Source organism: Hippoglossus stenolepis, chromosome 11 (assembly GCF_022539355.2).
Source record: "Hippoglossus stenolepis isolate QCI-W04-F060 chromosome 11, HSTE1.2, whole genome shotgun sequence".
Taxonomy (NCBI): Eukaryota; Metazoa; Chordata; class Actinopteri; order Pleuronectiformes; family Pleuronectidae; genus Hippoglossus; species Hippoglossus stenolepis.
The window spans coordinates 8,784,627-8,799,799 of record NC_061493.1 but is presented as its reverse complement, the minus strand read 5'-3'; the positions used below and the strand labels follow the sequence as shown (position 1 = coordinate 8,799,799).

Genomic DNA, 15,173 nt, shown 5'->3' with positions numbered 1-15,173 from the left:
CTCGGTGTGTGTGCGCATTTGTGCATTTGTATGTGGGCTTGGTGTTGGTCTAGTGTGTGATTGTAGCAGATTAAAGAACATGTGGAAAACACAACTCCAGGAGGATCATACAGCTGCAGCCAGTCAAATATGGTTAATCATGAACCCTTGAAGAGCGCCACCTCCCCCATGACCGAGCTCCCTCTTGGTCAATAAAACCAGGGGGTGACAGCTTCCCTCTTCTGCATCGCTCTGGAGAAAGACCCAGTTTGTGTCCTGGTTACCAGATTAAAGCCGAACAACATTGACATTTGGTGTGACGCCAGATTAACTTTGCTTCCTTGAAGCCTGTCCAGCAGCAGCAGCAGCCGACACTGAAATCCCCAGAATAGTCCTGTGGTCTCGCTAATTGGCGAGCCGCGTGGACCGGCCTTTGATTCGTCTTAAATCTTAATGAGTCTGTCCAAAGCTGCTGTGATATTCCGACTGAGGTGGTAAAACACACTCACGATTCCCTCCTTTCATCCCGCGGCCGGATGAGCAGAGACCTGGAACCTCAGCCGGGTGAACCCGCCGAGAAATCAAAGAGAATACCAGAGACCGTTTAATAATTTATTTGCATATGATTATCGTAAAAATACTGAAAGAGAAATGCTTATTTTTGTTCTAGTTTTCTGGCGTTTTTTTTTCTTCCTTTTTTTTTTTTACAATCTAATACACCTTTAATTGCACAGGAAAAAGTCTGCCCTAACAGACACAACGTTTGATTTTCTTCTTTCATTGTGACATATAGTTTCAGATATGTAATGACCATTAAACTGCGATCTGCGATTTGTTTGCTCCTCCACAATAAACAAACAAGCATAGAAACAAGGGTCATAGAGGCCAAAGTCAGGTCAGATCAAGTAAATGCTGAGCAGATTGGTCTAATAGAAATATAGTATTATATACAGGCAGTTGTTTTAGATAGAGAACTGCGCTGACAGGTGGCGTGCTGAAGAAAACACATGTCGGGCGAAATAAACCAGTGAGTGATTTGTTTAACATCAAAGTTTGTAGGTCTGGTCAATATTAAGGTCACGGAGCTATCATGTGGATAGGGACCTTTTTAGTTCTCGCTGATCTGCAACATGTTCGCCAAAGTAAAAGATACAACAACAGCACTACCACGGGCACTTTTCATTAAAAAACAAAAAAATGCCGAACAGCGATCTCGAAAGTCTCCTCAGTGTTTTTTTTTTTTAAAGGTCTGAGCAGAACGTTTCCTTCTCAATTCCCTCATTCATTTTCTGTCTGGTTTGTTCATGTGTGAAAAAACAAGCATCGTAATAAAAAAGTTGAAGCCCCGGTACTCGTAAAAAAAAACACCAAAAAAACACCTCTTTGCAATAATAGATAACAACTTAGCATTCAAAACAATGCCTATATGAATCAAATAAGATTAAGAAAACATGGACGTTAAAGGTCCATACAGCAAGATGCCACCAAAGCAACAGTTAACGTGGAACTGGTTTTGTACTTTTCCCATGAAGAAGCTTCCACTTTGGCATGCACATGACGTGTCCCGCACAGTGTCAGTTACATCTCCCCTCCGACACAGAGAGAGAGACGGTGTGAAGACTCAGATGCTTTGTACAGATTTGTAACAAGTATATCTCCCAGTACACATGGAAGACGGTATTTAAGAGGAAGCGGATGAAAAGTAAGGTTCATTTTTTTTCTTGGTTTCCAAAAAAAAATTGCAAAGTAAAAGAACATTGGTTGGTTGGGTTGAAAAAAAAACAACATTTGACTGAACGTCTACAGATGTAGAGCGGTCTTAAGAGTTAGTTTTAAAGCAAATGTTTGCTTTATTTTGGCACTGTTGTATCGTTATAGACACTGAATCCTATCATCTGTGTGAGCTCTCTCATCCTCCGTCGGGGGTGGAAGAGAGGGAGGGATTGATTCCCAACCAGCAGAAAACACATGCAGACATGCAAACACAACCTGAGAGGGGGCAATAGGAAGTTTGGCCTTATGTCAATTTTACAAATCCAGAAAGTGTCAAGTAATGAACACACACACAACTGCAATGGAAAGTTCTCTTTAAATGGACATTAAATCTCCAGTCGGGAAAAAAAAAAAATCTCCAAAAGTGGGTCCTTGCTCTCTGCAGTTTCTCTCTTCTATCTTCTTCTTTTTATATTTTACATTAGGCTCTTTTTGCAGCAGAGTTTCTAGGTAGTTTCTCATTCGTCCTGCGTCCTCCGATGATTTGTGGCAGCTCACACTCTGATGGGGAGAGTTTGGCTCATCTGTTGCCGAACGATTTCCTGACTGGTGTCCGGACTCTTCCTGTTGTGTCCTGGCAGCGTTCCTCCGAGCCGCAGCAGGTCCCTGCCAACACAAAGCCACGCAGGTCAACAGCAGGTTCACAGGCACTTAAAACTAAAGATACAGCTCATTATTACTGCGCTAAGTGTTCTCATTGAATGTGGATAAAGGCCTAATCCATCTTAGTGACAGAGTAGCTATATTCTGCATAGTCCGTATACCTAAGACCTCATGGTTATAAACGATAAAACACAGCAGCATGAGTTAAAAACTGAGCTACAGATTATGTAAGAAGAATCCAGCTCATTCATCACATTTCCAGTTTTAATAAAAGTTCTGTATATTTCTCAGCTATCTTGGGAGAAGCACTGTAGCCTCAGAGTGTCCTTTGTTCCTCGGCCAGTGTCCTTGTTTTTAAGGCCCTCGTGGCTGTAGATACTCTACAGATAGCGCCGCATCTCATATCCTCCCCCTCCCTCCATTATCTGGCCCAGCATCGCTGCGCAGCCAATGGCAGGTGAACAGCGGAGAGAATTCACCGGCTCAGACGCACACAGAAACACGGGAGACGCTCTCTAAATCATGCTCAGACAAAATGATCCTTTCTCTCTCCTTCTCTTCCTCCTGCTCCCGCTCTGCCTATCTCTCTTGTTGTTGCATACAGATGAGGCTATAAATTAATCATTGGCATGTCATCCGCACGCAGCGACACGTAGCATAACATGCACACACACACACACACACAAACACACATCCCTTTCCTATTCGCCCATCATAGCATCGGGCGCGCCCTCCCCTGATGCATTAAAAAGCTCATTAGCAACCTAATTAAACACATTCCTCTCTTTTAGCTTCTCCTCAATCTCCCTTATTACTCACACTTCATCACTTCCTGCTTTTCCACATCAGCAGCTCTGGCTGCTGTCTGTCCTATCACCTATATTCCAGAATCCAGCCAAGTATAGGGGAATTAAACCGAGGTCAGCCATTACATTTCCACACACAATTAGCTTCACTGAGCCCAAATCCTGGCATAGCGATCGCCCTTGGGGCTCAGTGTTAGCGTGAAACTTTGAGCCAAGGAGCTGGCACCAGACCTGGATACTGCATGTATGAATTCTGCCTTTTGTACCTGTCGACACAGGAAACCATCGCGTAGTCAGGGTCGCAGAGTGGAGGATGTGTGCTTGATTCATTAAACGTCCCTGCAGAGCTGAGGATCGAGTATCTACACCGGCACCAATCATATTGTTGACTGGATGCCAGAATAACAAAATGCCGCACAAACGTGTTGGTAAAAATGGCTGAAACATTTGGAGACAGCAAACATAACCTGAAATACAACTCAAGTCAAGGCGTCGATGGCTACCTGTGAGTAAGTCAACTTGTAAACTTCAGAGGGAAGTGTCAGTGAAAAAGAGGCAGACGTTTTTGTCGCAGCTCCAGCATCCTCCAAAATCAACCGAAAACATAAAACAAACCAGACCCAATAGGCATGAAAGCTGTTGTGAGTCTCTTTAGGCCGGCAGTCTTTTTCTTTACGGTGACATCTTATTCTAACAGCCCAGAGGCGCCGCCGCTCGTCTCTGCACCAGGAGGAGTCTTCGTCCTCAGCTTCACAACAGGAGACAATTTCACACCAGGTGAGAGAGAAAAAATTGCATCACCTCTTTTTTGTCTTTGCTCTATTTCTGCTGTTACTGTAGAAAAACCTCCAAAGCATTTTGTGCCTATATTGAACGATAGCAGCTTAATGCAAATACTTTATATTATGACCGCAACAACAGTCAATATTGCAGTCACAGGAGACTTGCTACCAAATATTATATAAGTATATTATAAATAAACTTAGTGTATGCACCTATATGTACCTATATTCTATATTATACATACATATACACAATTCATTATGTGTATATTGTATTTCTAGTTATTTGCTTTTGATTTCTTTTTATTTAACATGTGTAAAGTGTCTTTGAGCATTGTTAAAAGGTCTATATAAAAAAATTAAAATTCAGTAATTTGTAGTTGAACATTTGGTTCAAAGCTCTGTGCATAGTTGAGAACTCAGTGAAACTGAATATTTTGCTATAGCCACTCAGAAAAAATAAACTTCAAACTCTAAATAAATTCTATGTAAATATTGTCTGAAAAGCTGATAAATCTCGCAAGAAACCTGCCAAGGTGGCACCAGTGAAGTGTTTTGCTCTAAAATGAAGTGAAATTGCAACATATTTTCTGAAAGCAAAAATTTTCCATCCACTTCTCTCAATTCAACTCAGCGTCTGAGAGGCGGTTGGAGAACAAAGGTGCGGCACAAACTATGACAGAAAACTATGTGAGAAAAATATGTGAGAAAACTTCTGCCGTGTCTCTAAGTGAGGGATTAAGGTGTCAGCGTGCTTCAAACGAGGTGCTTGTCAGCTGGGTGAGCAGCAGCCTCCTCCACCCACACCTTTCAAATGTTGGAATCAGAGGTGGGGGTTGGGGGGGGCTGCATCAATCAATTTCTGTAACATTTTCCGAAACCAACAATTCACAACAAGCTCGCCCACTTCATGCAGTGGATGGCGCCCGTGAGAAACAGCTGAACTGTGTTTGTACAACCAAGTGCAAGAGTGTCAAGTTATCGTCATTTCGGCTCGTCACGCATTCTTTTAGGCTGAAGATAGACTTGCTTTTAACTTTATCTTGCTTTATGTGCACAGGTACGCATCGTGGCTGCCACACCTCAGAAATGAACGCTTTGTGCCTGCATGATGCAATACCCACATGGACAGTAGGGGCAGTGTATTTGCTATTGTCACGACATCCTTGATTTGAGGACCTCGCATACCATCTATGATGACCCTGTTTCAAGCATACTAACATTAAGTCCTGCACATGGACTTACCCTGAGTTGGCGTTGGTCACCACCTTGAGGCTGGCGGCATTGCGGAGCAGCTTGTCCAGGGTGCTGACAATGCGCGAGAACTTAGGCCTCAGGTTCCTCTCCTTCATCCAGCACTCCAGCATCAGCTGATGCAGCACCATGGGACAGTCCATGGGCGGCGGCAAACGGTAGTCCTGCTCTACTGCCGTCATCACCTGAGCAACAGGAAAACATCATTAAGGCTAAGATTTACCAGCAATGCAAGCAGCTATATGTGTGCAGGGGCGTTGCAACAGGGTAGGAAGAGGAGACCGGGACCCAAAACTGAGAGGGGGCCGTGACTACGTTAGCCTTTAGCTACGGCAGTTTTGTTAGAATGCCAACCCCCACGGTTGGGAATCAAAACTACAAATGCAAAAACATTCAAATAAAGATTAAATTTCACATTTACTGCAACATTTTGACCCCAAATTTTAACATTGGACTCTCTTGAACAGAAAGATTCGATCAACTTTATTGTGGTGCTTCTTCATAGCGCTAACAGCCAAAGTTCTAACGCTCTCCCTTTTCTCATTGATTACTGCTCACTCAGCTTCCTCCGCTCAGTCTGTCACATCTGCCTCCACAAAACTGTAAAAACTATTTTTCTCAAGTATTCTCAAAGTTGTCACTTCAAAAGAGCCATGATTGATAGCAGAGACAATAAGTGGGGGATGAAAACGTTTGCTCATTGATTTGATTTCGCCTAGCAACTACATTACCCTCCATACACTCTGAATGGGTTTTAACTCCCCACAACAATAACAAAATTGCCATTTGGGAGCAATAAAGCCTTTCTGCTGCACTCGTCTTCCCCTGCTGTTTGTCCTTTGATTTTTTATGTCGAGCGAGTACCTCTGTTTATATCTCCTATTTGTCGACTCTGTTGCTTATTGAGCGACGACTGCGGCACAAAGGCTGCCGGGAACAATAGAGGCCCGCGCTACTTTGATGCTTTCATTAGTGCGTGTGGGTTTTGTTATGAAAGTTATACATACATTACTGGCATTTTTCATTTTGGCTCCTTCTTTGCTTTATTGCTATCAGCGTTACAACTCCTCTTTTTGAAGCACAATACAGAGCGGATACTCCTCCGAGAATAAAGTGGAGGTGTACACACCGCTTCAGTACTTTGTTCAAGAGGAGGAACCCAGAGATTTCTTTTTCTTTGCTGCGAGCTAGCTGCTGTAGATGTCTGTGCAGTGCAGATAGCCTTCAGGTAACAACGCCCGTAAAAAAAAAGCCTTTCCTGAATATGCCTTTGTGCGTGTGTGTGTGTGTGGGGAAGGAGGATTTGCAGTATGGATTTGTAGAGGGTGGGCAGACTGGGGCTGTAAATAAATAGTTAAAAACTAGAACAGAGGCACACAGCTGCACCAGCATCTGCAATGAGGAGATAAAGACAACTGAACAGGCCCGGGTCCAACATGTCACGCTAGAAATCATAGCCAGCGCAGCTCAGAGAAACTTCCACGCACTACTCCCGCGTTGGTCTGTGGATAGGTGTTTGCTATAACTCACATCCTGGTTGCTCATGTCCCAGTATGGTCTCTCTCCATATGACACCACCTCCCACATGACGATGCCGTAACTCCACACGTCACTGGCAGAGGTGAACTTCCTGAAGGCGATGGCCTCTGGCGCTGTCCACCGGATGGGAATCTTCCCTCCCTGCTCACAAACACACACACACACAGAGGGGGATGGAGTCAACACCTTGGGAGACATTACAATCAGACAACGACACGGGGAGGCCGCGCGAACACACACATGCAAATTTCCCAGACGTGCTAAGGAAAATATTGGCACACATGATCAGTCACACATGCATCCGTGTGTATATGTGAGACAAGTGAAGGGGATCGAATTAGAAAGCACAATTAAACACACACAGAGGAAACAAACACACAAGGGCAGAACACACACATGCGATACTGACCAGGGAGCTTGTGTACGTGGGGTCAGCAGAGGTGTCGTCCAGAAATCGTGACAGGCCAAAGTCAGAGACCTTGCAGACCAAGTTGCTGTTGACCAGGATATTCCGCGCGGCGAGGTCTCGGTGAACATAGTTCATGTCTGACAGGTACTTCATCCCCGCGGCGATGCCACGCAGCATCCCGACCAGCTGTGTCATCGTGAAGCGTCCGTCGTTTAGCTGGGAAAGAGCAGGGAAGGGGGAGGAGAGGGTGGTTAATAAAGGAGGATCAGTGATGGAGGGGAAATGAGGAAAAAAGGATGTGGAGAAATATGGAGGAACAGACAACAGGGACGGGTTTATGAGCTAAAGAGGAGGGGAAAGCACCAGGGAGCCAATCAGTCACTGAGGCAACATAAACATGACATGTGTCATAATGCTTCACGGCCGCTACTGACAGTCACTGACAGCTGACCTTTTCACACATGCTGTCCAATTAGCTGATTAATTATACTCTTTGCTTTCATAATAAACCCATTAGGGCTCAATACCAACAACTACCAACCAACCACACACAAATAAACAAGGGAGCAGCGGCACTGGAATCTCAACCAGACCTCTGCAAGTATTTTTTTTCCCCTCTCTACATTTTTTTCTCCTGTGAACTTTAAAGTCAGCCCGTCGACCGGATTGGCGCGGCATGTTTCCCTCATTTCAAAGTCCACCATTTGCGGATTTTTGCCCTTTTATGTGAACATTTGAGAAGCATGAAACAAATCTGAAATTAGGGCTTTCAAGGTTTAATTTACAATTCTCCACGTTTATGAAGTGTGCCGCCGCGGGATGAACTCGAGATCATAATAATTCAGCACTAAAAACCTGTGAAGGCTCATGAAAGCCGATGTGCGACTGTGCTGGACTAAAACTAATCAATGGAATGTCGACGCACAGTAAATACTGATACATAATAACTCGGCAAATCTGGACAAAGCCGTATCTGCGCCGAGGCTCCCTTCTATGACTTGAATATTTAATACAAGCGCAAAACAATTTTCGACATAATCAATCTCTCAGACTCAGCAACAAGAAAGCAAAGAATACAAGACGTGACATGACAAAACCATAAACATCCTGCTTTGTAGTCTGCACACTCCACTGAGATCTGACAGCAAAACAAGCTGGGATGGATGGATGTATAAACAGCTATGATTCATCGCAGGCCTTCGAAGCCACGGTGGCGTGTAGGTTGGAATGTGTGTGTTATTTCTGTATATCTGTAGTGTTTCTACATGTGCATATGTTGTGTGTGTGTGTGAGTCTCCAGGGAGCATGTGTGGGACACATTCAGACAGTTTGTGCATGTGTAACTAAGTTAACTCTATAGTGTCTTGGTTAGAGCAGAACTCAGAGTTCCTTTGAGTCACAGGCAGTGTGACACTGGCGGCGAGCGGGGGTGAGGACGGCACAGGCTGGGTGGTTTTTTTGTGTTATTTGTGGGACAGCTGACTGAGAGGAGTGGGTGAGAAGGAGGGAAGAAGTTCAGGCTGGACAATCAGATGTACAACAAACTCCTTTTCTTTTTTTAAGTACCAATTAGTCTGTTTTTGTTATTTTCAAATGACAGATTCATTGTCACCTTTACAAAATGTCCGAAAACAGTGAAGGTGACGTTTCCAACGAAAGATTAATGGGAAATTATCTGACAAGGAATTCATCAGTTAATACAGTCAAAATATACTGAGATGTAATGATTTACTTCACAAAAAATGTTATTTCAAATTATTTGTTGTGGAGGAGCAACGTACGAAACCTAAAGACATTGATTTTGCAAGAGAAAAGCAGCAATTTAACACATCCGAGTTTGTCGCAGTAAAAGCAATTTAGACTCAAATAGTTAATCCATTACCAAAACTGTTGTCAATTAACTTGTTTTAATTGACTAAATAATTGGACCTCAGTACTTTTGGTGGTGCAGACTGAAATGTGTCTGTAGCACTGAAAGCGGCAGAGTGCCAGATCACGATTCATCGTCTCATTTACTCGTTCTTCTTTAACCATATTAGAGCTTCACTTAGATCTTACACTGCATTTTATTCAGGCAAAGTTCTGGTCAAGCTTCTTATCGAGGTGCCATTTAATATTTAAGAAGTTATAAATATTGAAATATTGAAACATATACTACATAAATATATTAGGAAAAGAAGAGCTGCTACTAGTTATTTCCATTATTTATTTGATAATAATCTTTCAGGCTGATTTATGAATTATTTATTGTTTCATATACCGAGTCAGAAAAAGACAAGAAGAAAGAAAACAGAAAATAGTCCTATCCTCAAAAATAAACTATTTTCATCGACATTGATTGCTTGTTGATAAAGAGATTATCAAAATGTTATTGATAAATCAATTTTCTGTTGATCACATAATCGATATATTGATCATGTTCTGAAAGGAAGAAGACATTCATGTTACATTTAACTAATTTCATTCTTGATAAATCAGTTTTTTGATTTGTTTCAATGAATTAATGCTTTTTCCCAGTTTTTTTTCTGATCAAAAGACTAAACCCAGGATGAAAACACAGACAAATGCAGAAGGTTTGCACATTTTAGAGGCAAAATACATTGGCTTGGTAACTTTGATAGATTACTTACAAAATTCCTCAATTCTCAAAATTAATGTTAATAAATTTTCTGTTGATCGAATGGTGACAACAGAATTAACTGGAATGTATCCGAATTTAATTAGGCATAGTTGTTGTGTGGCTGCTTATGATATAACATGTTGCAACAATCAATGGGTTTTGAAAAATGTGGTGAAATCATAAAACTTTGTGTGTCAGTATTGTCAAATTTTATGCAACACCCACTAATCCTAAAGATTTTAGTTTTTTGAATTTCTCTATTTTTGCCTTTTGTCTTTGTGCATCCATATGGAGAGGTGACAACAGGCAGCAAGGTGTCAATACAAGCTGATCAATGTCGAGACTCAACAAATCTGAATATCACTTCAAGATAAATTGCATTTAAGAGCAACAGCTTTGCATTGATTCCCCACAAGCATTAAGTAACCTCACTCAGCCTAACAGCTGCAGTAAGTAGACTTCGTCACAGTGCAGCCACGCGAGAAAACACATTTTCCTGAATGTAAATGACATGTAATAGCCCCCACGCAGCTGGAAATGTACTGTGTGACACCTCATTTCTCATCCTGCCTTTGTTCAGCATATTGTGTAGGTGGTGGTAGTCTGAACCAGAAAGTCTGATCAGTAATGTATTCTGTAGTTGTACAAAGACTCTAATACGCTGGAGCAAATCTATCCAAAGGTCTGCTCTGTGACAGTTCTCCACCAGGAGTTTGTGTATTGGAAAGTCTGTCAGCATCAGTCACTCACGTCAAGCAGAGACACTATGCCTGTCTCCAGGCGTTATATTGCACATTTAATCTCTATCACTCAGCAAGTGAGCGCCTCAGGGTGTTTTACAGCGAGAAAAACATTACGATAACCCAGAGGTGTGGTGAATGACTGTCTGCATGTGTGTGTTCCTCTCAGCTTTGATAAAAAACAGAAAGTAATCTTCTCTGTCAGAGGTGTTGCGGCATGCACCTCCCGTCAAGCTCACCCTGAGGAAGGAATCGAGCGCTCCGTTCTCCATGAATTCGGTGATGATGAGGACTGGACAGCTTCGTGTCAGGACGCCTTCCAGCCGTATCACGTTGGGGTGGTCGAACTGCCCCATGATCGAGGCCTCGCCGAGGAAGTCCCGCCGCTGGCGCTCGGTGTAGCCGGCTTTCAGCGTCTTAATCGCCACCACCATCTCTCTGCGACCGGGCTGCTTGAGACGCCCGCGACACACCTCGCCGAATTCACCTGGAGTGAGAAAACAGGTGGGGGAGGGGGACGGGTGAGGGAGGGAGGGAGGAAGGGGGTGAGAGGGATTGAGTGAGCAGAGGAAAGAAGAGGAGGGGTGGAGGGAAAGAGGAGGTTGTGGAAAAGTGCAGGGAAAGGGAGCGTTACTGGTTGGAATCAGGAGTGAAGGAGCTGATTTGAAAGAGTTGAGGGTCAACGTCAACTGTGGGAGAGGATTAGAAGAGAGAAGCGGAGAGGTCAGAGATGTTGGGGAGAGAGGGAGTGACTGGTATCGATCGAGTGTGCAACCTGGGAGCGGTGTAGGGAGACAGAGGACGGGCAAGGAACTTGGGGGTTCTACATTTGGTGCCTGAGTACGAATGTTTACAGGAGAGCGGGAAAGTGAAAGAATAAAAGAGAGGCAGGGAGGAAGGTTGAGCGAGCGGGAGCAGATTGTCATTTGAGGTGATGTTAGGACACAACATGCTGCTGGAGAGCAAGAAAAAAACAGACTAGAGGGGGAAGAGCTGCAGAAAAGACTTTCCCTTCAATCCTAGCCACCCTCGGCGCTCATGCACACTCTAACCCTTTCTCCCAGAGAGAGACTCTCTTACAGAGGAGACCCAAGGGCTTGATGGCACACTCGTGTTCAAATAAATGATTAATAAACCTGAATCATTCTCCAGCCACTCAGACAAAAACAACAGCAGTTTTTTTTTTTTTTACCTGCACCGATGACTTCTTCTATTTTCACGCAGGAGATGTCTATCTCTTTGGCGAACTCATGGACGGCATCGTTGGGGTCCTCGTAGGTGAAAGGGTCGATGTACACTTTCACCCCTGGTGAAACTGAGAGGGAAAGAGCTGAATCAGCATCCACATAGTATTATACATGAGTATAGTTATTAAAAGGCAGAAAAGTGAAGTGAATGAAATCAACCAAAAGACATTAGCCATGCTAACTTAGCCACTCTAACGATGGTAATTCATTGGTGATTTGTTAGTTAATTTCCAGGGGGATAGTCAGTCCCACATGAGCACCAACCAACACACCATGTAAAATGTAGGCCTCCCAAATATGAGGTGCAAGATACTGCAGGTCACTTCACTCATGAAAACACACAGCAAACACAGTCTCTATCAAGTTAATGCTGAATGCTGCGGAAGACAGTAAAATCTTTATGGATATTTTTTAACAGCCAAAGATGAGGTTGGGATTTCTTCTGATGCTTCTTAATGGTCAATCTGAGTGTGACAGACGATCAGTGTGTTTGTGTAGGAAAGACAGCGAGGCTCAGAGCACTGTTCTCTTGTATGTTTTTAATGACATTTGTTTTCAACTTTTAAAAATACTGCGGATCCATATGTTTTTTGGGGCATTTAAAAAGGAGCAAAGGGCCAGGCTGGAACTGAACCAGCGGCCAAGCCTCTGTTTGTGTGGCCCCCAAGCTTCCGTCCTGCAATTTAGTTAGCAGCATTAACTAAAGGATGTTCATAAGCACACACAAATCCTCTGTACATGTAGCACTCTCTATCTCATAAGGGATGGGGGGGTGTCTGAGAGAGGATGGCAGAATTGTCAGATTATTTACGGGGATGAATTTTTGGTCACTTTGGTTTAAAGGGGATGAACATTACAAATCTGCCTGATCCTAATGGCTCCGGTTATTTTCTCTTGGTTAGAGTTGCGTGCTAACATGTTGAACTGAGACAGTGACCATGTTAAACATCACATGCTACACATTTAGCACTTCCGTTGTGATTATATTTGCATGCTGACATTCTCCATCTGTGTGCTTGAGATTTGTCAGCTCAGCTGCTCTGTCTGGTCGGGGCCTCCTCCGAACAAACGGGGGAACTGATTTCCTGCCTCGATCAGGTGATTGGATAATTGATTGAATCAGTCGGTTAACTGTACGGGCATGACCGCAGAGGACACGGCTCCCAAGCTGAACACATGAACTTACTGTATTGCTGCAGTTTCTCAGTGTACTCCAGCTCGGAGCCGCTGCGCTGCTTCCTGTAAACAAGCAGCACATAAACAAAGTCACATTCACATACTCAGAGTTGATCGTTTCCAGGTAGAGCATATTAAAACTAATATTTAACCATCATGTGAAAACTTCAGACTGCCAAGGAAGAAACTCACAGAGCCGCCCTGTGAATTCCCTCCTCCTTTTTGAAGCCCAAGAGTGAGTATACGCACTTTGAAAGCACGTTAAAGTTTAATGAGCCTCTTTGTTTAGAGCCTAACTAACAAAATGAAACATGCAGTTCAGGCTGTCAGTAATAAAAAAAATCAAACACTTACTTAAGGCAGACAACAGCGATAACCACCATGGCAACAATGACCACCAGACCTGCAGAGGCCGAACCGACGATGAGAGGAAGCTGGTCCTGCACCGACTTCTGAGGGTCACCTGGACCACACACACACACACACACACACACACACACACACACACACACACACACAAAAGTAAATAACAGCAGAAACCCTGCTTGAGAGAATTAAAGGTGGCCTGGTTCTGCATGTAAGGGCTACCAATTAAGGTAGCCATAAAAACTATTAAGCTGGAACTCCCATTAAGAAAACTCTGGCAGCAGCTCATCAAGCACAGGGGGTGTGTTTGTGTGTTTGTGTGTGTGTGTGTGTGAAGGGGTATACGTACTGTGTAGGCTGGTGCTGAAGTCCATGGGGTTGCTGTAGCGACCGTATCCAGCAACAGTGCGAGCTCTGACCTGGACCACATAAGGCGTAGAGGCCCTCAGCCCCTCCACCTTGGCTGAGCTGTGCTGGGCAGTTACTGTGTGCGACATCGCTTGGCCCTGACATGAAAAAAAAATCCGTTCTTTAATGTGTTGCCCCTAAAGCATGAATAAAGCTGCTTTCTGAAAATGCCCGGACCCGATTTTCTAGACCTTGCCTTTCACATATGGAGAACACAGCAGGAGATTTCCAGGTTGCCATCTTTGTCTCTCTTTTGCATTCTGAGATATTTGTATTTTTCCAGTTTTGTGTCCATCATCAACGCGCCCACACACTCGTTGTGGATTTTACCACATTCACTCAAACCTTTCCAGGACATTGTACTAGTGGGGCACGCAGTACTCAGGAAAAAAATTCCAGAGCAATTGACTGGCAGGTTGGCATTCTCACTTACTAACCCATCTGGAAGATTTCTGGGAAATGTCTCAGAAACTCAGTGCATGTCTGAAAGCAGCTTATGTAACATTTCAAATTGAGAAATTAAACAATCTTACACCTACAATATTTAAAGTTCATTTCATGACCAATAAAACGAACCATTTCAACTCGACTGAGAGGTTCAGCAGCTACTATTCTTCTGGCTGGTGGTGGCAAATTTTTCCTTCCCCAATTATGATTTTCTTTCTTCTTCACTGCTCCTTGTCACTTGTGGCCGTAGTGAATTACATTAATTCACTAAGACCTACTCAAACAACTACTTACCTAAGCCTGAGTCTTACCTTAACCTAACCCTAACTCCAAAGTCAGCTTTTTCCGAATGGGAAAACAGCTTTTGTCCTTAATCGGACAATTCTTCACCAGTTGACTGGTTTTTAATCTGAAATTTGTCCCTAAGGCAGCCGCACACAAACACACAGCCACCCATGCACCCACACACACAATCAAATTCTAAGGTCTAGGTTTTTACCATTAAAGGTAATAAAATGTCCATATTTGATCAGCAGGGCTTACAGTTCGATCAATACCAATAACAAGGGGCTCCCTCTGGTAGCTGACCTGTTTGACTGTGTAACATTAAGTCTGAGTCCTCACTGCAGCAGCCTGAGTTTGAATCTTTATAGGCCATTAATGGGTGCATGTCATCCCCTATCTCCCCCCCCGGCTTTCCTGTCTGTCGCTCCACTCACTGTCATGAGGCAAAAAAATGCCTGAAACAATAACTTAAAAAAAAATTCCAAAGACACATTACATCACCAGTTGCTGAGTTTAACAAGCACATACTCTGCAACAATAGAGATTTCTAGACTCTTCTAACCCACTCACAGCACATTTAGATATCAAATCTCTCTACATCTATCTACTAATTCCAATCTCTGTCTGTCTGTCTGTCTGTCTGTCTGTCTGTGTGTATGTGGAAGACATATCTCAAAAACCGTCCATCTTATCGGCTTCACACTTGACATGTGTATTGTTAAGGGCGCAAGAAGGTGCA

At 43.5% G+C, this 15,173-nt stretch overlaps 1 protein-coding gene across 1 annotated transcript in view; it reads right to left on the bottom strand.

The window, feature by feature from the left end:
• Window positions 1-577: 577 nt before the first annotated feature.
• ephb3a (eph receptor B3a) overlaps window positions 578-15,173 on the bottom strand; it is a 31,206-nt gene continuing 16,610 nt past the window's right edge. Inside the window, exons 7-15 of the mRNA XM_035171183.2 lie at window positions 13,644-13,800; window positions 13,283-13,391; window positions 12,939-12,991; window positions 11,698-11,820; window positions 10,745-10,992; window positions 7,146-7,361; window positions 6,728-6,877; window positions 5,189-5,382; window positions 578-2,358 (exon numbers count right to left, since the gene is read on the bottom strand). Coding sequence (XP_035027074.1) covers window positions 2,247-2,358; window positions 5,189-5,382; window positions 6,728-6,877; window positions 7,146-7,361; window positions 10,745-10,992; window positions 11,698-11,820; window positions 12,939-12,991; window positions 13,283-13,391; window positions 13,644-13,800 — 1,362 coding nt within the window. The 3' untranslated portion in view covers window positions 578-2,246. The remainder of the gene's footprint in view (window positions 2,359-5,188; window positions 5,383-6,727; window positions 6,878-7,145; window positions 7,362-10,744; window positions 10,993-11,697; window positions 11,821-12,938; window positions 12,992-13,282; window positions 13,392-13,643; window positions 13,801-15,173) is intronic.